The 24,867-nt window shown below is 40.0% G+C and overlaps 1 protein-coding gene across 2 annotated transcripts in view; it reads right to left on the bottom strand.

The window, feature by feature from the left end:
• The window catches only part of GSK3B (glycogen synthase kinase 3 beta), a 204,413-nt gene extending 182,277 nt beyond the window's left edge, over positions 1-22,136 (bottom strand). For both annotated transcript variants that reach the window (XM_004606697.2, XM_004606698.2), the window contains exon 1: positions 21,999-22,136. In XM_004606697.2, coding sequence (XP_004606754.1) covers positions 21,999-22,086 — 88 coding nt within the window. In that variant the 5' untranslated portion in view covers positions 22,087-22,136. The remainder of the gene's footprint in view (positions 1-21,998) is intronic.
• Between the last annotated feature and the right edge of the window lie 2,731 nt (positions 22,137-24,867).

Below are 24,867 nucleotides of genomic sequence, written 5' to 3'. Positions count from 1 at the left end.
CTTTCCACATGGTAATTCAATAAAAGAATAAATTTTTTTTAAAAAGTGCGTATCGTGCAAGCATGAGGTTGTACATTCCATCCCCAGTGCCTTACGCATACAATGAGCACAGTCCTAGGGCTCTGTTTGGGATCAACCAGAGCTGGAATGTGTAATGGCCAATATAATGCAGGCAGGTGTGAGAAACTACAAATTAAGAGTGTAACCCCTACAAATTAAGCGTGCAACCCCTGGCAAGCACCACAACCAAGCATGTGTGTCATTCCCCATCATCAAAACAACAGCAAGAGCAAAAGGGGGTGGCCCCACAGGAAGAAAACTTTCTTTAAAAAAAAAGGGAATAGACACATCTTTCCAGAATTTAAATTATATTACAATATAGAATACATATATATGCATATATATAAAGTTATATACATAATATTCTTTTACCTAATGTTAATGGAAAAGAAAAAAACTCGATCTTTTTCTTTTTTGTGTTTTTGGGCCACATGGTGGTGCTCAGGGCTTACTCCTGGCTCTGTGATCAGGGATCACTCCCTTCAGTGCTTGGGCACAGGGGACAGGGGGATAGGCTGGGGTTATATGGGTGCCAGGGACCAAAACCTGGTCCATCACATACAAGACGAATGCTCTTACCTGCTGTACAATCTTGCTGGCCTCTGGCTCAATCTTTTTAAAAAGTCATTAAGTACTCAGGAATCATTTTCTCTTATCCAAATTAAAATTCAATTTTAAGACCTGGAGTATAGCTCAGTGGCAAAAAAAAAAAAAATCCCTGTCTTGAGGGCAGGAAGCATAAGATTGGCACCACCTCATATTTTGAGTGTAATCCCAGCACAACTTCCACTGGGATCCCTCGCAAAACAACTGTGCAATCTCCATAGTACCAACCATGTTCAAACAACGCAACCAAGTACACAACCTTCAGGATGCACCATAAATTAAATATGGATGAGCATCACAGCTGAAGAAGTACATCCTTCTATGAGTGCCATAACCAAGTATGTGTATGATAGTCATCTTAACAATGGCAAAAAAGAGACTATGTGGAATTTTTTATTACTATTAAGTTAATATTTTAAATAAGTTTTATAAATATACAAAACATTTCTTTTAAAATAGCTCCCCTAATAAAATTACATTAAAAAAATCAATATGCAGAATATTCATATGATCAAAATTATCTTTAAAAGCAAAAGTGCATGACTGTATATATGTGTGTGCACATGTGTTTTATACTGCTACAAAAATTGTCCTGAGTAGCTCCTGAGCATGGCCAAAGTGTGAACCCAAAACAGAGGAGGGCAATAGATAGGGAAGCGGAAAAAGCAAAAGGAAAGACCACATTAACAAACATCTAAACTATGGTCTTTGAACACTATATATCACAAGAAATCAAAATCCCTCACAGAAATAACTCGTAGACAGAAAGCAAGTGATATAAGAAATGAGCCTAGAACATCTTGTTATATAGAAAACAGGATAACCCAGAACTAACTACTGAGACTATAAAGAGGATTTAGAAGCCACGTAAATGAACTTCTACTGTTTAATGATGAGACTGTTTAAAACAATAATCACAATGGTTTAAAATAAAGCATAGTCAAAACCAAGAGTTCATGCATCGTAGCACTGTTGTCCCACTGTTCATTGATTTGCTGGAGTGGGCACCAGTAACATCTCCATTGTGAAACTTGTTGTTACTGTTTTTGGCATATCGCCAAAGCCACAGGGAGCTTGCCAGGCTCTGCCGTGTGGGCGGAATACTCTCGGTAGCTTGCTGAGCTCTCCGAGAGGGACAGAGGTATCAAACCCAGGTCGGCCATGTACAAGGCAAATGCCCTACTCGCTGTGCTATCATGGATAAAAAAATAGATCTACCAGTTCCCAGGCCAGGCCACTTGCCACCACTACCAACTACTCAGAAAAGAATCAACCACTGTGAAAAGAATCAATCATTTTTATCTATTTCTCAGATTATTCCTGAATAAAGTGTTTTTCATAGAATGCTAGCAAATAAAACAGAAGGAATGATAGAATATTGCCACTTGCTCTAATGGCAGAATGATACTCATTCTACAACAGAATAGTTTCTGTCTTAACCATACAACTTATCGTTGTGACATATATATAACAGCTATAAACAATATGGTAAAAAGAAAAAAAAAGTATACTGCCAGAAAGAGTGGGTTTAATTTCCCCATACCACATATGGTCCCTTGAGCACAGCCAGAAGTAATTCTGGAGCACAAAGTCAGGAGTAAGCCCTAAGCACAAAACCAGGAGTAAATCCTGAGCATAGCCTATATGGCCCAAAGTAAATAAATCAATAAATCTGAAAACTAACTAAAGATGTATCCTATTACATTCAGTGGCATCATATATTGTTCCCTAAGCACTACAAATGATACCTTGCCAGAGCAAGGAAAAGTCCTTGAGTAGAGCCATTATTTAAAAAAAAATTAAAAATTTTTTTTTAAAAAAAGGAAAAGAACAAAAGAGAAAAAAAAAACTCCACCTAAAACAAAACTAATTGCAGTGAGAATATAACTCAATGGTAGATTGCAAGCCTTACATAAAGGAGAGCCCGGTTTGATCAAACAAAACTGCAGACAAATGTATCACAAGGGCACTGTTTTGGATCATGATTCAAACCATTTTTAAGGAAATAAAAGATACTATCATGGATAATTGAACACTGACAAAATATCTGTGCTATTAAAGAGTTTTAAGGGAACGGAATGATAGTACAGTGGGTTGGGTGTTTGCCTTCACACAGCAGACATAGGTTCGATCCCATGCATTAAATTATCTCCTTAAAATTGTACAATTGGGGCTGGAGAGATAGCACAGCGGTAGGGGGTTCGCCTTGCATGCGGCCGACCTGGGTTCAATTCTCAGCATCCCATATGGTAATTGGGTAATTTTTTTTAAATTTAAAAAAAAATTGTACAATTACCCATGGAAGTAGGTATTATCACCATCTCTAGATAAGAAAACTAAAGCAAAAACAAATTACTAACTCATCTATTAAGTTCTCTATTCTGATGAGAAAGAAGCTTCTGGTCTTACATTATAGCTAAGCACATGTTTTGCACACAAGGTCCAGGTTTTTGTTTTTTGTTTTTTTTTTGCTTTTTGGGTCACACCCGGCGATGCACAGGGGTTACTCCTGGCTCTGCACTCAGGAATTACCCCCTGGGGACCATATGGGATGCTGGAAATCGAACCCGGGTCAGCCGCATGCAAGGCAAAATGCCCTACTTGCTGTGCTATCACTCCAGCCCCAAGAGGTCCAGGTTTAATGCCCAACACTGTATGGCCTCCTGAGCATAGAGCTGGAATAGCCCCTGACCACCACTTAACAGGTTCCAAGCCAAAACCAAAATAAAACAAAACAAAAATACAGGTACCTAAAGATGTCATTAAATCTCACTTAAAACCACTTTAATTTTATCTCTTGTGAACATGAAGTTCACAAGTTCATATATGCAAAAGCAAAGGATGTGAGACAGGTTTCCACTTACCAATTTATTATACTTTCCTTCTCCCCTAAGAAGGACAATTTAAACTTTGTTAATATTACTGCTTAATTGTTGTTTGAAGGAATAAAGCCCAAAGGAGCAGCTCATTACAATCACATAGTAATAGAAAGGTCAAAATGCACAGAATTAGGAATCAGATTTAGGGATCCATTCCCAGGTCTGCTTTACTAAAAGGTAATGAGGTAACTTAATTTTTGTCCTTCATCTTTCCAGAGAGGTCCCTAGTTCCCTGTCTGAAGTCACCTAACCTTGTGGAAGAATGCTCTTTAAATGCTGGCTCCCTTCCCTTCTAAAATAAAAGCAAGGTTCAAATACTTCAGGCAGAACTTCCAAAGTGTCATTCAAGGAACGCCAGTCTTTCAAAGGATGCTATAAAACATCATTTCCTAAACTTCCTCTAGATACTGAATATATATTACACAGAACAATTGTATAAAGTAACTAGTATAGAAAACCCTAATGAAAGGACTTTTATATAGGTTTAAAAACGAGACTTGTTTTCAGATTCTATTTTATCTTGTTGGTTCATTTATATCCATTTTCATGCATTATGTAATTACTGACTTCATTTTGTACAACTGAGCTGCCAAATAAGTGCCTCTTGGATTTATCAATACTCAATTTAAATATTTCAAAATAAAACTCAGATATTCCCTTTAAATAGGATTTTAGAAATCCAACTGTGTAGAAAACAAGGCTACTGATTGCATGTAAATTTTAAAAAATATATATTCATTATTTTCCTACTAATTCCTACTAATCTACCAGTTACATAGTAGAGGAAACAGTGAAGGAAAAGTCAATATGATCATTTTCATATATTGGAGTTTATAAAACAAACCAATTACGAACATGTCCCTGTCCCTCGCCTATAGACAGTAAGACAGGATTTAGCGTAAGTCAATTATACCGTATCTGAATTTTGTATTATCACAGAATTCTAATATAAAACTTAAAAAACTAATCTAAAACTTTAAAAAGAAATAACTAATAAATGTTACTTACCTAAGAAAATTACTTACTTAACTAAGAAAAATTCTTCAAAGGCATAGAAAAGTTTCTCCTCAGAAAATTCTAAGAACTATAAATCAGCATTTTACATTAATATTTAACTGCCCTCAAGAACACCAAAAATAATGTTTTCCAAACATTTCCAAGTCTCAAGGGACCAGAAAGGTATACAGCGGGTGTAAGGAGCTGTGCTTCCCTGGATCCCAGGTTCAAGTCCTGGCACTCTTTAAGTTCCCCAGAACCTGTCAGCAGTGATCCCCAAATGTAGAGCCAGGAATATGCCCTGAGCAAGGCCAGGTGTGGCCAAAAAAAAAAAAAAAAATCTTGGTTTAATCTATTACATTTGTCAGTAAACTGCTTTCAATTGAATATTAAAATCAAGCTGTGATGTATTAATCAGGCTCACATTCAGTGCCATCAGGCTGCCAGAGGTAGCAAGGTGCCACTTTTGCATAATTTCATTCTCTTAGAATAGTAAAGTAGGTAAAAATAAAAACTCTCTGGGGCTGGAGAGCATGTAGGGAGCCTGCTTTGCATACAGCTGACCCTAGTTCAATCTCTGGCATCCTATATGGTCCCCAATTTACTGCCAGGAGTAATTCCTGAGTGCAGAGCCAGGAGTAATCCTGAGTATCGCCAGGTGTATCCCAAAAACCGAAAGAAAAAAAAAAAAGATAAGAACTCTTATTCCAGGGACTGGAGCAATAGTACAGTGGGCAGTGCATTTGCCTTGCACGCAGCCGATCCGGGATCGATTCCCAGTATCCTATATGGTCCCCTGAACACACCAGAGTGCAGAGCCAGGAGTAACCCCTGTGCCTTGGCTGGGTGGGAACCAAAAGAAAAGAAGAAAGGAAAAAAAAATAACTTATTCCAGACACCACATAGTCTCCCAAGTACCAACAAATGTAATTCCTCAGAGCAGAGCAAGAGAAAAAACTGAGGTACCATCCAAATGCAGAATTCTGAGTCCCCATCCAGAGAAGGGTCAACCTCTCAGAAAGGGAGAAGCTACAGAAGAATCTAAAGCACATGATTGAGATTATGAAAGGAGTATCAACAGTGCAAGGCTTTCCCTGTAACTAGCCCAACATACCATTTACATATTCAGAGAACTCCGTATCAAGACCATTTGGATGAACTGTATTTAAGCTCTCCCCAAAAGCCATTTGAGTCTTGCTGTTTCATGCCTGTGTTCCTTCTTGAACACGTACCCCATATGTCTCCAAGTTTTTCCACTCTGGCCGAGCCTGTGTTCTGTCTTGAACACGTAAATCCCTCACATCTTTCCAAATAAAGTTGTCTCAATAAAAACTATCTTGCTTCACAAAAACTAAGAAAGGAAGAGAAGGAAGAGAAGGAAGGAAGGAAGGAAGGAAGGAAGGAAGGAAGGAAGGAAGGAAGGAAGGAAGGAAGGAAGGAAGGAAGGAAGGAAGGAAGGAAGGAAGGAAGGAAAAAAGGAAAAAAGAGAGGGGGAGAGAGGGAGAGAGTGAGAGTGGGGGGGAGAGAGAGACAGAGACAGAGACAGAGAGAGGAGCTCTAGGGAACAAAAAGTACAGCTGGTAAGACCAGGTTCAATTCAAGCACTACATAACAAGATATGGTCTCTTGAGTACTTCTAGGAGTGACCCCTAAGTACAGAGGCAGGAATAAACCCCAAGTACAACTGGGTGTGTGTGTGGGGTGGGGGGGGGAAGGGTCTCTAGATTAAATTACCTGGGTAGGTATCCAGGCTTTATCTGTTTATCTTTATCTGTTGTCAAGAAATCTTGACAGAAGTTACCTATCCTCTCTTAAGTCTCAATTTCCTCAGTTAAAGATAATAGGATCTGGCTAACATCTGGACTTTCAGTATGATTTCAACTGAAGTTTTCAATCCATCTCTTATAGTCACTGTTTTATAGACAGCCTGTTTTTAATCTTAAAAGCAAGATATTTGCCCTAAAACTTTATTTAAAACAGATAATTTACATGATTGACAATTACTTTCTCCTTAAGAATAGCACTACAAAAAGTAAACACTCCTCACGCTTCTGATAAAACACAAGAGGGTATGAGAGCAGAAATAAGAAAAATGCAAACAAAAATACAAGCAGAACTGAGAGACCTAAAAACTTGGTAGGTGAAATGAAAAACTCAGTGGAAGGCCTCAGCAACAGATTAACAGGTGCTGAGGACAGAATCAGTGAGCTCTAAGATGAGGTGCAAAGAATCTCCAGATAATAGCAGAAAATGGAAAGGAGCCTCAAAATACAAAAAGTAAAAATTCCTAAATCATTATTACCATAAGAAATCTTAATTTACCCAATTCACATATAATTTTCTTATTCTCTTTCCAAAAGCTACTGTGTAGTGTAGCAACAAAAAGAACAATTTCACATAAATATTTGCTAGCTATACTATCCTCTAAGTCTCAGTTTTTCTCATTTGTAAATTACATTTGCCTTGCCAGATTGTATAAAGATTAAGAGGGACATAAATAAATTGCTTAATACAGCACAATTTCTTTTTTACCTGAGGTCTGGTGATCTTTCTATATGCCTGACTTCCCCACTAGGTCTTAGGGCATCAGAAAAATCAATCAAGTAGCTTTTACCTAGTGTCTTCATCCATTAAATGAACCAACATTGTTTCAAAAGTATGAAAATAAAATTACAGGCACTTAATACTCAAAGAATCACCAAATCTGAATCACTCTGGTTTTAAGAGCTGAGTTACTATAAACAAGTATCCAGGGAAATGAAATACCCATCACATCCACAGACTTTGTTCCTGACCCTCACTCCTATGCTCCATAGGATGCTCCATAACAATGCTTCCTTCTTCCCCAAACTTTAGAAATACATGGACTTTCTAGGGTAAATGTGAGAAACAAATAGAATATTTTTTATATTTTCAAAATTCAGAAAAGGAAAGTTGCATTTAAAAAGGCATTTTTGGGGGCTGGAGCAACAGCACAGAGGGTAGGGAGTTTGCCTTGCACACAGTCAACCCAGGTTCAATTCCCAGAATCCCATATCATCCCCTGAACACCGCCAGGAGTGATTCCTGAGTGCATGAGCCAGAAATAAGCCCTGTGCATCACCAGGTATGACTCAAAAAAAAAAAAAAGGCATTTTACTGCTAAATAATACTGATAGTTGAACAACCATCTCAAAGTATAATTGATGACTTATATACAAGGCACTAGAATCAGAGAATTTGTCTTTCTGGAACATCTTTTGCTTCTTTTTATCTGAAGAACCCCAGAAACTAATATATTCACTTTCATATAGTAAATCATGACATAGATAACTTTTCAGTGCATTCTTCTTCTGCACTGAAGAGCAGAAATGTAACACCAGAACATATTCTCTGTCCTATAAAAATAGAGAACCATTCTCTAATTTCATAGAAAAATGTCATATAAATACAATGGAAAATTCTCCAAACTTTCTCTACCAATAAAGTTAAGATGTTCAGCTAAATTTATAGGGAACTATTTGTTTTTTAGTACAATCTTTTAGATTTTAAGAAAGGCAAAGCAAGCATCTGCTCTTAACTGTTACTGTCAACCCGTTGTTCAATTTGCTCGAGCGGGCACCAGTAACATCTCCATTCGTCCCAGCCCTGAGATTTTAGCAGCCTCTCCTTACTCGTCTTTCCCAACGATTGGAGGCTCTTTCAGGGTCAAGGGAATGAGACCTGTTATTATTACCATATTTGGCATATCCAATACTCCATGGGAAGCTTGTCAGGCTCTTCCGATAACAAGCAATACAAAATTAAATATTTATCAGTTCTGCTTTGGGAGGGGCATGGTTTGGAATTTGGGGATTTGGGGTGGAAACATTCAAAATAGGGTGAAGGGAAGGTGCAAAAGTGATGGGATTGATGTTTGAATATTAAATGCAATGAGTTATTGTGAAAAACTTTATAAAAATAAAATTTAGCTCTAAAACATTTTTATCAAAAAAGTAAAAAGAAGAAGGAAGAAGGAAGAAAGAAGAGGAGGAGGAGAAAAGAAGGAGGAAGAGGAGGAAGAGAAGGAAGAAGCAGCAGCAGCAGCTGCGGCAGCAGCCACAGCAATCACTTTTAGGCTCTTCCTAAATCCAAGTAGAACATCAGTGAAAGGGAGTCCTTCCCAGCTCTCACCAACACACCCTTTCTACACAAGAAGTAACAGAAAAAATAAATCTTTTCCATTCTAAAAATTATGTCCTAAGACAAGCACGTTATCTTATAATACAGTTAGTCACAAACCATACTGATCAGTAATATCAATTATCCTAACATGAATTCTCAAATACAGCAATATTTTAGTTATTTAGAAGGCTGGATTATTATGCAAGAGAACCATGTTTCATTTAATTATTTCTCTCCCCACCCTCTCTGGGAAAACTCTTGAATTAATGGCACATATTGATATGAAACCAATTAGACATTGTAAGATAACATAGCCTCAGGTAATTTAGGTTTATTGGGTTACTCCCATCACAGTGCTCCCATTCCTCTGTGTTTATTTGTAGCTTCTTTCTTAGTGTTCTGTTGACTTGTAAATATTGTTTTCCTCTTCTCCTTGAGTCCTTTGCATAGTTTATTCAGAGCAATGTCCTTTTTGTATGGACACAGGAAGACTTAGCAAATGCTATGCTTTTGTACCCTGGGAGTCATTTGACTCTACATGATATTTTCCTCCTGGGCATCTGTTCTCTTAGCTAAGCCTCAGCTGCCCTTACTTCCCAGCACCCCCAAAAGCAGGGTCCTGATGAGGGACGGGATGGACCCAGGGAAAGCGGTGAGTTGTGTACTACCCTGGCATCGAGATGGGCCTGGCCAAAGTGCCTAATGCTTAACTGTAAGTTAAAAGCTTGGTCATGGACAAATGCTGTTAATGATCCAAACAGTGATAACTAGATTCGGACCCTGCTAGGGTTAGGAATGATTAATCTGGCCTGAGTACTGTAGTCTGAGTCTGTGGCAAGATGTTGCCAGGAGAGCTGCTTTGCAAGCCTCCAGAGCACCGAAAGCGGGCAGTGAGATAGAGCCGCCCAGAGAGCCCTCGAGAGTGCACACACCCATCGGCGTGCTTTAGTTTTTTACAAGACATGAAGAAGGATGTATAGCAGTAAACAAAGTCTCATTCCTGATAAACTCCTATTACTAGTAAAAATAATTTGATACATCACATCTCTTCTAGCCTAAATTACTTTCTTTATATAAAATCCTAGAAATAAAGGATTACCATTATAATTTAACAGGCTCAATGTTAAAAAGATAACAGGCTTACTACCAGTTCAGGGAAGCATATGCGTTTTTTCACTTATTTAGCTATTCATTCAAAAAGTTCAGAGCCACTCCGTGCTAAATGATAAAGCACAGAGTGAAAGTGTCTAACATCTTTCCCTACTGTTTCTGCTCCTTTATGTCTAACAAGATTCAAGTTTAACTTCTTCAATTAATTTCTTATAACAAAAACTAAAGGCCTCTAGAAACATGAGTGATAGTTTGGCATCAGTGAAACTTCAACGCATTTAACTATGATGACAAAACATCTCAACTCAAACACAGATTAAGTGATTCAACAGAAAAAGCACAGTGACCCACAGGGAAGGAAATACAAAGTTGAGTAAAAAACTGTTTGTATAATACTAGAGCTTATGATATCCTACGGAGAGCAAACTAATTAGAATAAGAGGCAAAATATAAGAAGGATAAGTAACAGAGAGTAAGTTGTTGTTTTTTGTTTTTTGTTTTTTTTTGCTTTTTGGGTCACACCCAGGATGCTCAGGGGGTTACTCCTGGCTTTGCACTCAGGAATTGCTCCTGGCAGTGCTTGGAGGACCATATGGGATGCCGGGGATCGAACCCGTGTTGGCTGTGTGCAAGGTAAACTCCCTACCCGCTGTGCTCCGGCCCCAACGGAGAGTTAAGTCTTAAAGAAGTAACAAGCCCATGAATCTCAAGCCAATTGAAGTAAGATATGGAAGACTGGGTTGAGGTGGCATCTGAAATAGACTGTAGGCTTTTGAATCAATAAGAGGTAAGGATATATGACAAGGAACACTTAGACAAAGAAATTCCATCAGGACCATGACAATCATCAATGCCAATAATCATTTAAATATACATTTCAACTGTCACTGTCACTGTCATCCCGTTGCTCATCGATTTGTTTGAGTGGGCAGCAGTAACGTCTCCATTGTGAGACTTGTTACTGTTTTTCGCGTATTGAATATGCCACAGGTAGCTTGCCAGCGGCCAGCCGGGTTCGATTCCGTCCCTCACGGAGAGCCCAGCAAACAACCAAGAGTATACATTTCAACAGCTGAACTAAAATACAAGGAACATGAAGGAATCATTACCCCCTATGACAAGCACTTCCCAAGCAGTGCTCAGGAGATCCAAGGGGCTCCACAGGCAACTCTATGCCAACTGTGCTAGTGTTTTAATCCAAAAGCCCAAGGATGCAAGGATGTGATGCTACAGGGATACTGTGATGTTTAGTATACCCAGGACACTTCAACAGTGCTAGAGGTTTCTAGGGCACACCCAAAAGTGCTGAGGAGCTTTAAGTGCTTCACCCAGTAACCTTCAAGGGACTATGTAATACCGGCAGCAGTTGGCTAAATGTTAGACATATGCTCTAAGCACTGTACTATCTCTAGGTTTCCTCTCAACTTACTTTAAACTGTGTTGTAAAACTCCAAAAAAAATTGAAAACAATTTTGCATTACAAGTCACAATAATATTGCTTTAAATACAATGAGTTGTACATATAAAATATATAATATTACATTATATAATATATATTATATATATATATACAATATACACCAAAATACTTTTAAAGTTAGAGACAGTACGGGGGTAAGGCTCCTGCCTTGCGTGCTACAGAACTTGGTTCAATCCCCAGAACCACAGAACAACTAGAAGTGATCCCTAAGTACTACCAGTGTGGCCCAAAAACGATAGACAGATTGACAGAAAACACACAGATGGATTGATTTGTCTTTTTATTCATTAATGTAATGTCACAAGAAATTATTTTTGGGTTTTGTCTTACAGTCATGCTCAGACACTACTCTATCTCCAAAAGATATTTGCACTCCTATGCTCACTGCAATGCTTTGCTAGTCACAGCAGACAAGATTTGGAAACAACCCAAGTGCCTGTGAACAAAGGAGAGGATAAAGCAACTGTGATAATAAATATATTACATGGAGTACTGAGCTTTAAGTAAAGATGAAACCATATAATTTGCTACAACATGAATGAAAATAAAGAGCATCATGCTGAGTGAAGTTAGTCAGAGGGAGTAGATCAAATACAAAAGGATCATGAAATATAAAGAAACATGGTAAGGAATGACAAATGGTCAATGATAACAGAACAAGAAGCTCACAGAACTGACTTTACCAACAGGGTGAGGTAAGTTGCTGGGAAGGACTTTTAGACACTGGTGGAGGGACATTCACACTATGGTGTTGGAATATATGCCTGAAACCCTATTACTAATAGTATTATAAATCATTGTGCCTAACTAAAAATGGGAGGAAATTTTTAATAAAAGATAATTACTGTACATTGCTTACTTCTGCTAAGAATACTGTTCAATATCTAGATAATTACTCATTTGAATTATTTGCGGGTGGAAGGCTAGGCTAGATCTGGCTGTGTTTGGGGCTTACTCTTGGCTCTGGGCTTAGGGATCACTCCTGGCAGTGTTCAGGGAACCATATGTAGTGCAAGGGATTGAACCAAAGTTGGCTGCATGCAAGACAAGTCTTAGATGCTATATCTGACCCCAACAACTGGATAATTTAAATAAAAGAATGGCTTAACTACAGGTATAATGGTTTTATGGCTTAAAAGTAAAATTATACTAATATGATAGTAAAAGGAAGATGGAGATGACAGCATCTACAAAAACAGGTAATAAGTAACAACTGAAATTAATTTCAAGGAATAGACAAAAAGCTTGGTATTAAAATGTAATGAAATCTACTAAGGGAAACAGCTCTCATAGTTCAGGGTGCCTCTGAGAAGTAGAAATAAAGGGAGATAAACTAGATTCCCAAATGATGCTTTCTTTAACATCTAATTTCTGGAACTGGAGAAACAGTACAGCAGATACGGCGGCTTTCCATGCACACAGGTTTGATCCCCAGTATCCCGTATGGTCCCTCAGCACAGCCAAGAGTGATTCCTGAGTGCATAGCCAAAGGTAACCCCTGAGCATTATTGGGTGTGGCCCAAAAACATTTTTTTTCCAAAAACATTTTTTTTAAAAAAGAACATTTGATATATTTAAATCCTACCAGGACTGGAGCGATAGCACAGCGGTAGGGCATTTGCCTTGCCTGCAGCCGACCCGGGTTCGATCCCTCCGCCCCTCTCGGACAGCCCGGCAAGCTACCCGTGGCATATCCGATATGCCATACACAGTAACAACAAATCTCACAGTGGAGATTTTACTGGTACCTGCTTGAGCAAATCAATGAGCAACGGGATGACAGTGACAGTGACAGTGAAATCCTACCAACGTATTACTTTATAATTTTCATTAATTTTGAGACTAAGGAATACCCATTTTAAGAGTAGACTGAAACCGTGCGCTCTTAAAGAGGTAAAAGGCACAGGCTTCATTGACATTGACGCACTCTGCGCCTCTGATCTCTCAAGAGAACAGGTTTTCTCATCTGAGATATTGGAAATAGAAAGTTAAAGATCTATTTGCTTTGCCTTTTCCTTTACCATTAAGTGATTATTTCCAAGAAGCAAATAACTTACACTGACACAATGATACTATAAATCAGTGTTCTTCAACAACCCGCGTATGAACTGGTAGAAGTCAGGAAGCATAAAAATGCTGAAAACCACTGATCTAACCACCTTGGTTTTCACTGCCAGTCCAACTGAGTGGTGTGCAGATCGGATCAGTCCACGCAAGAAAAACGTTGAAGAATGCTTCTATAAATCTTTTCAAAAAACAGGGGCTGGAGCAATAGTACAAAATGTCGGGTATTTGCCTTGCACATGGCTAACTCAGGTTTGGTATCTGGCATCCCATATAGTAGCCTTTCAGCACAAGTAGGTACACCCCGCCCCCCAAAAAGATCTTTCCCTAAAATCTTCAAAAAATTGAGGGTTCCCCCCCCATTTTACTATAAACAAATAAGTATAGTTTTTTGCTAATAGAGATACCTAAAACTATTTTCCAAAAATAGTTCTAGAGCACAAACACACGATACAGGCAATAAGGCACTTGCTTATTAGCATGTAGCTGACCTCACTCGCCCAGCACTGCAAATGACCCCCCTAGCACCACCAGGAGTGAGATCTCAGTAGCAACTGAGCATCACTGACTGTGGCCCAAACCACCTACCCAAAAAGTCACATGAAGTCTTACACAGACACTACTAAATTCTCAAAAAAAGAATAATCTTTCATCACAGCAAAAGGCACTTTAGTTTATCTTTTTGTGTGTTGCAATAACAAGTAATTTACTCTCAACAATATATCCACAATAAATATGACTGGAATCAGAATTCCTGAGTTTAAATCCTAGCAGAACAAATTTCTGACTCAGTTACGGACAAATTGTTGCCACCTCTCTAATTCTCATTTACTTCATCTAAGAGCAGCGAGCACTGTATTAACTATTTTATAAAATTTAAATATTATAAATATTAATTATAAAATAGTTAACTATTTTATAAAGTGAGACATTACATATAAAGAATCTAGGAGACTACTTAGTACACAATAAACATTCAACGGGCATATCACATGTCAATCACTCTTACTCATGGTCACTTTAATAAAAGCAAACTATTTGTACTTAGTTTCATTAGCCTAGAATGTTGATATACAATTAATGGCAATTTTTAAAATGGAGTACTAATGTTACTACTGTACACCAATGTTACTAATATTTTGCCTACCTTCCACATTTCTGGCTTTAAGGTCTATTTTAACACCTGGTCTATAAATTCTTTTAAATTACATATTAAAATCTAAAATACAAATTTCTAGAACATTTCTCCTTTATGAGAGCTATTTTATTATTAAATGATATTTGTATCAAAAAAATTAACAGTCCTAAGTTAAAAAATTAACAGTTCAAGTTACTAAGGAAATATATGAGAGCTCTTGTTTGTACCTTTGTAGGGAATAGTACCCTGAAGATAAAAGAAAACGCTGGATTTGGCAGATTTCATTTCAGGAAGAACAATAAATCATTAATTCAATCTTACCAAATGAGAATGTTGTTTTTGTTTTTGGGGGTCGGGGGCGTTATTCTGGTTTTTGAGCCACAGCTGGTGATGTTCAGGGGTTACTCCTAGCTCTGTACTCAGAAATTACCTTGGTGGGCTTGAGGAACTATATAAAGTACCAGAAAAAAAACTCAGGTAAGCTGTGTGCAAGGCAAGCTTCCTACTCACTATACTATCTTTCTAGCCTTCCAAACAAGAATGTTAATAAGACTATTCAATACAAATTGAAGATTCAAATTCGTAAAATTTTAACTTTCATTCACTTTAAAAGCAGACCGTTCTCCCATAAATGTTGAGTGGGAAAGGGGATTATAAACTAAGACACAAATCTAAACTAAATCTAAAGTTACAACGTTGTAAGTTTACATAGTTGTATGAGACCAAGCATATTACAGAGAAATATATAGTAAAATAATTTATGGATATGTGGTATGTTGTGTATTCATTTTTTTAGAAACTAAAATAAAAACCCAATTATAAATACCTTTTATCAATCTAGTGGTAGGAATTTTTTTTGCATAACAAAGACTTTTCCCCTTTACTTTTAACTTTTACCTTGCAATTATATTCACACAGGACCTTATATATATACACACATTTCTGCATTCACATTCAGTCAACTTCAAAAACCATTTATGTAATACTAAAGAAAATTTGTACAATCCAAAAGAGGACCAAAGACTACAACCTCTATTTAAAAATCAAAAAATCGTGGGGCCTGAGGTAGTATAGAAGGTACATGCTTGCCTTCCATGAGGGCAACCCAGGTTCCATCCCCAACATCCCATATGGTCCCCTGAGTATCACCAGGAGTAATTCCTAAGTGCAGAAGCAGGAGTAAGCCCTGAGCATCACCCCACAAAAAAAGGAAAAGAACCGTGAAAATATTTATATTACTGAAATAATGCAGCACTCCCTTTACACACACACACACACACACACACACACACACACACACACACACACAAATGCACACACACCCCAAAAATAATAAAAGACAGGGGCTGGAGCAATAGCACAGCAGGTAGGGTGTTTGCCTTGCACGCAGCCGACCCGGGTTAGATTCCCAGCATCCCATATGGCCCCCTGAGCACTGCCAGGAGTAATTCCTGAGTGCAGAGCCAGGAGTAACCCTGAGCATCGCTGGGTGTAACCCAAAAGGCAATAATAACAATAATAATAATAATAATAATAATAGAAAAAAAAAACAAATTTTCAACACATTCACTTACCCATGGTGATTATGTTCTTGAAGTAGGACAATATCTGGGAAATCGAGTTGGTCCTGTTATTAGCAGCATATACTCCTGTCACACCCATGTGCTCTGCCCTCACTGGAGTGTCACAGGAGACACTAGTCTCACATCCTGCTTTCTCCATCCCTGCCTCACAATCTCTGGGGTCCTATTAAATATCAAGACATACTGGTAACAACAGTATTGAAAACCATAGTGTCAAAAGTTATTTTTTTAAGGTGTCTTTCAAAGAGGTAAGCCAGTGAGTGGGAGGGGAAAAGGAGGTGCATGGAGGGTGGAATAAAGGCAATTTATTGATAGTGGTGGTGAAATGCTATATTCCTGAACCCCAATTATGAATAACTTTGTAATTCATACTAAATTTAAAAACCAAAACATACACACACACACACACACACACACACACACACACAGAGAGGCGCGCGCGCGCACAGGCACAAACACAAAGAAAAAGTGCGCGCCCTCAACACATGAAGGGCTGGAGCAATAGTACTATAGGTAGGGTGTTTGCCTTGCACACAGCGGACCCTGTTAGATCTCGGCACTCAAGCCCACATGGCGTGAACTCTAAGCACAGAGGAGTAAATACTGAGCCCAGCCAGATGTGGCCCAAACCCAAATTTTTATTTTTTTAATTAAAAAACAAACTACGCACTAGAATGAGCATATATGTCTATTTCACAGTCCTCTCTTGCATAAAGCATACACAAAAAGTTATTTCATGGGGCTGGAGAGATAGCACAGCGGTAGGGCGTTTGCCTTGCACGCGGCCGACCCGGGTTCTAATCCCAGCATCCCATATGGTCCCCTGAGCACCGCCAGGAGTAATTCCTGAGTGAAGAGCCAGGAGTAACCCCTGTGCATCGCCAGGTGTGACCCAAAAACCAAAAAAAAAAAAAAAAGTTATTTCATGATCTAGAGTATATTAGTCCAGGACCTCAATAGAAATCTTTTGCTTCTCCAGTTCTGTTATTTCTCCAAAATACTGTATCTCATACCTGCAGCTCAAATCTTTAACAAAGGGCAAATATCACAGAATGCACATGCAAACAGTGAAACAAGACATCATCTCACTTTTAAAATGCAGTTCTCAATCCATAATAAATTAATTTCAGAAAATCTGGACTCCCTGTACCTTAAGATCATTTAATAATTAGTTCTAAAGACCTATGCAATAAAAGGCCATACAATTCTTACATGAAGGTCTTAGTATTTTAACAACTCTAAATCTGGTAAAGGAAGGAATGAAAATAATGTCCCAATTCTCAGTTTCACACAAGAGCTCTCTTCTAATCCAGAAATTGCTAAATTCTAAAAACCAAATTTTTACAAAGAGATTAAACTCCTTAGGAAGGAAAGGCATTCTAAATTGACACCTATGTTCTACTTTTAATCACCATAAACTAATACTGCAAAGCCATATGCTATTAGTGTCTTTACTGAGAACATTTTTAGTCTAACATTTTAGGAGTTGAAGAGATGGTACAGGAGGGTTAAAGTGCTTGACTTGCATACAGTCAACCCAGTTCAGTCCTAGCACTGCATGTAGTCTACAACACCACTGTTGGGAGTAATCCCTGAGCACAGAGGCAGGAGTAGCTCCAAAGCACCAGTGAGTGAGGCCCCAAAAACCAAAACAAAATCAGAAAGTTTGTACAAGGAAGTTAACTTACGTGATACTCATTAACTTTCATACATGTCTAAAACATATACTTAGGCATTAGGCCTAGGCAATTAGTTAAATTTTCACAGTATACTAAAGGGTTTTTTTTTTGTTAATATTTTAACCAAAATCACCACAGTTCATTACTTTCTCTATTTTGAGAACCATGTTTCGACAGCTTATAGCTATTACTACTTATCTAATAACACTTAAGTCTACGTGGGGGAAAAAAATGTGTTTCCATCATAGCAAAAGAAAAATAAATAAGTTCGAATACACTGACTCAGAAAGAGGGGCAAATATGTGTTTTATAATCAATTTTTTATTTCTGGGAATTGGGTGTGAGCTCCCTCACAAACCAAGGGTAAAAAATGTTACTATTATTACTATTTTTTTGTTGAATTATGCTAATTTCCATACTGCTAGCTTGAGATAAGGAAGATTGAGCCATACCCACTGGTGTTCAGGGGCTACTACTCCAAGCAGTACTCTTGTGACAATGTGGTAATAGATGTAATTACTTTAAATGCAAGGTTCACTTAATAATAATAGTTTTTTAAAACATTTATCCTTAAAATTTTTGAGCAGACACCAAAAATTAAAGGCTATATATCTACTATAAAGTTTAAATCATGGGAGCAATGAAGCAGGCAGAGTGCTTGCTTTGCATGTAGTGGAAACCAGGTTTGATCCCCCAGACAACAAATGGTATCATGCTGTACTGTCTGTCATTGTCCATTCCCCAAGGCCCCAGCCCAGGCAGCAGTAACCCTTGAGTGCAGAGCCCAGAGAAAGCCCAGAGTAAGGCCAGGTGAGACCCAAATACAAACAAACAAAATTTAAGTCATAAAAATCTTTGTAAAATCATCACATTGATTTCAAATTACTGTGAACTATAAGTTTCAATAATGAGGTTTTTGAACTACATAAAAACGTTTTTTTAGAAACTTAATAGAAGGCATTTTTTAAAATACCCTAAGTTGTGATCCCCACAACAAATCCAGTATTCTAGATGCAGAAATATTAGAAACTGCATAATTAATAGACTGAGAATTTACAATCATTGACAGTAACCAACTTCTGTCTGCTGAATTTCAAGGGAACCTATTGTGTATTAAACTTCTAAAAAGTGAACTACCCTCTCATCTCAGCATTTTCTCAACATTCCCATTACAATCAACAATATAACTCTATCTTCCAGACTAACAGCATCAGAATTTATTTTTAACTCCTGACTCCTTCACAAATATTCCCCTTAAACCCAATCCCAAATCCTGCCAGTTCTTGATTCACACTGTCTCTCAAATGTACTTCTTTTATTCCATTTCACTTTGTTTTCTCACTATGGGCCACATACACTACTATATGCATTAAGAAGGCTCTAATCCATCAACTAAGCAGGACAAATCACCTTTAAGATATCTTGTCTGTAACCTACAGCAAGTTCCAATCTCTCTTAAATCTCAACCAAACTTTTTTCTTGTTGTAGTTCTGGGGATGAAACACAGGTCTCATGCATACCAGGCATGCAATTTAATATTGAGCCACATCCCTGACCTGAAACTAAACAGACCAGACCCCTTCTACCGTCCCATCAAAAACTGGTAACATATTTCTCAAATCCCATCTCTTCTTATTTTCCAACTTATATCCCTTTCATTAATATTTTATCAAATGACTTGGTAAATTAAAGTCATTTATATCTGTCATACAAAAATTTCATTTCTGGGGCTGGAGTGATAGCACAGCAGGAAAGGGGTTTGCCCTGCACATGGCCGACCTGGGTTAGATTCCCAGCATCCCATATGGTCCAGGAGTAATTCCTAAGTGCATGAGCCAGGAGTAACCCCTGTGCATCGCCCGGTGTGACCCAAAAAGCAGGAGAAAAAAAAAATTCCATTTCTATGCCTCAATCCACTTCTTCCCTCTTAGACCTTTTTTATGCTTCTCCATCAAGTTACTTAAGGCCTTAAAACATCTCTGCAGGAAGTCTTCCATTTCCAACCCATCTGCTTCACCTCAGCTTCTTTGTTCCTCTGAATGAAGTATTCTATTTTTATCTACAATCTTACAGTCATCAAGCTATTATTTATATAGCTGTCCCATAATCTGCCTCTACAAATAAATGACAAGCTTTTGAGGTCAAGAACTATAATTACTTGTGTATCTCTAATATGAACAGGGGTCCCACAGAAAACTAGCACTCTCGCAAAAGCTTATATTCATTCCTCTTTGAAAGTGACCTTACAGTCAAGGATGTCTAAAATACGTAAGTAGCACCGAACTCAACTTTTTAAACATTACCTTAACCTATAAGGTAGGAAGTGTGTATATATATATATATATATATATATATATATGTATGTATATATATATATATGGTAGAAGGGAGAAAAATATATATACACATATACATATACGGTAAAAGGTAGAAAGTTAAACATTTTAACCTACACTTTTCAAGAGCTACTAGAGACATGTTATTATCAAAAACTAAGGAATAATTTTCAAAGAAAATCCAGAAACAAAATGAAATATCCAGAAATTTAGCATTATAAGCGACTATATTTTGTTCTCTGAATAGCATTAGTTAACTAAAATTGATTTCGAGTGGCTTTTAAACTTTATTACCAAGATGAAAAAAACAAACACTCCAGTACAAGAGGCTCTAAAGCAGCTTAGAAGATTTGCTTCATCATAGCCGAAAATTATCCCAGACTTAAAATACTCTTTTTAAATAGGCCCAGTAAATGCTTAGAAAGCTTGACCTTCCCCTGAAAAAAACAAATAGTTTTACTCTTCACATACCCAACATTCTATACAAGCTAGTCAATTCGCCTCCAAATTTTTTTCAAATATAGTCTCCCATTTAACTATTATCCTATTTTAGGCAAGTTCCAAAGCCAACATAAAATAAAATCCTGAGTTCAATTAAAAGTCTTTTATATTGCTAAAGGATATAATCAATTTCACACACTAAAATCTGTTCTTTCATTCTCTCATTATAGACAAAAGAAAGTTTCTCTTTGCCCTCTTTATGCTCCCTTCTTGAGAATTAAGAAAAAATATTTTTTCTAATTCTTAAATTTCTTTAAATAAGCTGTCATTATATACGACATAAACAAATTCCACAAACATATTCCAGAAATAGACTGGAACACTGGAAGTTCAGTATACCAATCCCCTTAAGAACGCCAACTTTTCAAGCACAAATCTGGGACTAGAGCAGTATAACCACCTAACCCTTTGCCTAGTCCAAAAATCATTATATACCAAGTCCACAAACTTCTGCAAACCATAAGTGAAGTCTAAATCTGCATTATTTTCAATTAAATCAAGTTTTATCTAAATTTGCCAAGAAATCAATATAAGACTAGTTAGTTCTAAGGCAGGATTCCTGAGCTATGGATCTTTTAAAAAGTACTAAGTCCAATGGCACACCAAAATCTGAACTTAGAAGACAAGTCTGTGACCATTACCATTAACTTGGTATTTGCCAACAGACTTATACAAACCTCAATAAAAATTTGACCCTAACTTCCAAGTTGCCTTTTGATTAAAATATAAATTATACAGTGTTAGATTGGTAACGTCAAAACGGTTAAGATTAAGAGATAACCTTAAACCACTTATCCAATTAAAGACAAGGCATGTAGATAGTAGCACTGTTGGATATCAGCTCCCACCAGTCCCTTCCAAAGAGGAATCTTATTGCCTCCAAACGAGATTGCTGCTAACAGAGCAAGTTCATCTCTCTGGATAAAGAACGAATACTTACACAGGCAGAGGGGGTGGGGGGAGAGACTCTGACATTGTCTCTGTTAAGCATACAAAAAAATTATCATAACCCCTGTGACCTGAGCTAACTAAAAAAAAAAAAACCCTCATTTCAAAAGACATACACTCTACATAATGGTTTATGAATCAAACCTTGTCCTCTTAGCAAAAAGATGAGCACTACCACCTTTAACATGGAAATTCCTCAAGCACTTGATAATCTGCCAAGAGCAAAGTGCAAGAAAAGAAATGTTTCGATCAAATCTGCCGAAGAGAAATCATATTCTCCCAATTCAAGGTTAATGAGACGGGGGAGTATGGGACAAGAGGGAGCTGCCTCATCCTGACTGAAAACAGTTTTGCCCTTTTTCTTAACATCCGATTGTTCAAGAGGGAAGCGAACATTTTAAGATCTTGTTACTTCAAGGGTTCTTAGTCTCCGGGTGAGGCGAAAGAGGGGGTGCAAAATAAAATCAATACTCACTGCTAACTTTCATGCTGCCAAAAGCTGAAGGCTGCTGCACTGGCTTGCAGCTCTCCGCAAAGGAGGTGGTTCTGGGCCGCCCTGACATGATCACTCTCTTTCCGAATCACCTTCTTTTCCTTCCTTCCTCCTTTTCTTCCTTTTGTTTTAGGTTGGAGTGTTAGGTTAATGATAAATGCAGCATTAAGTTCTCCCACAAGAAAAAAAAAGGCTTCGTCCTCTTGGCTTTGCACTCCTTTTGTATAGCTATTTTTTAAAAAATAGCTATGTATTTTCTCCTTCAAGACAGATCAGTGGGGATATTTAACATAGATGATTTGGGGATGAGGAAAAAAAAATACAATTCTTCCCCCCTCCGTGTTCTCGGAGGGGAGACAAGGGGGCAGAGGGTCCTAAAAAATATATAGATCTCGTGAAACGGGGGCAGATACTTGATTGAAAAGAAGTACTTGGAATATAATATTTTCCTCAGGGATTTTTTTTCCGAGTCAATGAAGAAGGGAAGCGGCGGAAGGATCACGAGTCTCACGCTTGAAAGAAGGGGGGGATGGGAAGGAGGGAGGGAGAGGGAGGGGTGGCTCGGAGATGCGACGGGAAGCGCTGCGGCTCGGGCAGCGGCGGGATCCGGCGGGCTGACGGTGGGGCCTGGCGAGGCGGAGGGCGGCGGAGTCGCGAATCAGTCAGAGGCGGGCGGTGGCGGCGGCTCCTCTCCTCATTGCGCCAGGAGCAGCTGCAGGCGGCGGCTGGATCCAGCGGCCATGGCGGCGGCGGTGGCGGCGAAGGCAGCTCCCTTCAGACCCCAGGCAGCGGCTCCTCGACTGCTCCCCATACGCCGGGGACATGGGAACCCGGCAACCGCCTCCGTCCCCCGGGGCCCCCTCCCCCGTCCACGGCACCAGCGCGGCCGCTCTCCCGCCCCTCGCCTCAGCTCGGTGCCTGCTCAGGAAGTGTCCACGCTCTGCCCCCAGCCCAGAGCCCTGTCAGCGGCTAAGGGCCCGGCTCCTCCTCGCTCCCTTCCTTCCTTCCTTCCTTCCTTTGTCACTCGGCCCGGGCGGCGGTGGCGGCGGCGGCGGCGGCGGCGGCAGCACAAGCCTGCATTCGCCCGGGTCGGGGGCTGCTCTGTGTGAGGAGAGCTCTGCGCAGCCGCCTTGCTCTCGTCCACTCCCCCTCCCCCTCCCACTCGGCCTCCGCCTCCTACCTCCCCCACACAGCCTTCCACCGCCCAGCGCCCCGCCGCCCGCCTAACAGGCGTCTGGGAATCGCCGGCCGACCCCCGATCCCGCCCCGCTTCGGCGAAGGAGACGAAGCCCGAACGGGGAGCCAATCACAGACTTCGCTGGCTTGCGGCTGCTCCCGGAAAAAGCCGAGCAGCCTGAGGAGCCAATTGAAAGATGCCGCTGGAAATCCACGCCCAAGGAACGGGAAAAGCCGAAGAATGCCGAGCGACGAGCTAGGTAAAACCTTGTTTTGTGGCTGGCTAGAGGAGAAATTCGACAATGGCCACAGTGGCCAATCAGAGTCGCCGGCCCTCACGGAAAAACGCTTGAAGAGTTAAGAGACAGCGAAAGCCGGCGTCGCTGGTGAAACGGCACGGCCCGGCACCGCGGGAGCTTTGTAATTGGTCGAAAACGCCCCTGGGAGTGACTCTCCCTTGGTGATTGGTGAAAAGAAGGGGGCTTCCGAGGACAGTCTGGCCAGTCAGAACGTCTCCTCCTTCGCTGCGGTGGGGAGAAGAAGAAAGTGGAGGGAGGGCGTCTATAAGGTGCCTTCTCATTGGCCAGAAGCAATGGCGCTGAAGTGGGGGCAAAAAGGAAAGGGGGGGGCCGAAACTCATAGTGGTAGCCAATCGGCGCTCAGTACCGTCCAATCGTAAGACATAGCTGCAGAGCGATTGGCCTCTGGCCTCCGGTGGCGGTCCCGGGAACGGGGGGAATCGCAGCTGGGGTCGTGGCAAACTGTCTGACGGGGTGTGCCGGCGGCTGCTTCCAACCAGTGTGAAAACCACAGACGAGAGCGGACCCTCCGCGCAGCCGGTCCGAAACCGCTGCGGTTGTTGAGGCTGGGCTCTGAGCGCTCAACCGAGTAAAGAGTTTGAGGGGCTCTCCCCACCCACTATAGCTCTCGGCGGGGCGCGACTAATTCAGAATATCCGAGGCTCCCCTTCGCCCGGGATCGCGCGCCCCTTGTTCTAGTGTCTAACCCGAAAAGGCTAGGGCGCCTCCCCAGTCGGGCGCACATTCCCCAGGCTAAACCGGGAACAAAGCTCCAACAGAGCGAGCGCCCCACCCTAGTGCGGCAGCTCCGAGTCGGGCCGAATGCGACTGCTGCGCGCGACCAGGCCCGGCCTTCTGGAAACGCCCCTGAGAAATGAGCTCATGCTTGATGCGCGCGCTCCTTGGCCGCGGCTGCCTGACACTAAACTAGCCCCGAAAGCAGGTGAGGGGAAATTCGGTCAGGCCGGATATCCTGAAGCCTCCGAGGAAACGGGGAGTCAGAATAGCCTTTCGTAGCGTCAGGGCCTTTGGAACCAGAGTGATCTATAAAAAATATGATTTGCTTTTGCTTTTCCACCCAGTCCCGTCTGTGTCTCTTGCTTGACTGAGAACCAATCCTCTTGGTGTGGGTGAGGGCGTTTGAGTGTGACTTTGTCAGCGCTGCAAGAAAGTAGAATGGATGGTTGCTGTCCTAATTGTGATCCCGTGATGCCAGTAACTTCCACCTGCACAGTCATGCCTTAAGATACTATCCAGAAAGCACATGTAAAAATATTCATCAGATTGCCTAACAGTTGCTTTGATAAAACAAGTCCTTTGGTAAAGGACTTGGAAGAGAATTAAGCATTCCTTCATAGGAAACAGGAAAAGGTTAG

This window comes from Sorex araneus, chromosome 2 (assembly GCF_027595985.1).
Source record: "Sorex araneus isolate mSorAra2 chromosome 2, mSorAra2.pri, whole genome shotgun sequence".
NCBI lineage: Eukaryota > Metazoa > Chordata > Mammalia > Eulipotyphla > Soricidae > Sorex > Sorex araneus.
The sequence above is the reverse complement of the archived record's forward strand: the minus strand, read 5'-3'. Positions and strand labels throughout refer to the sequence as shown.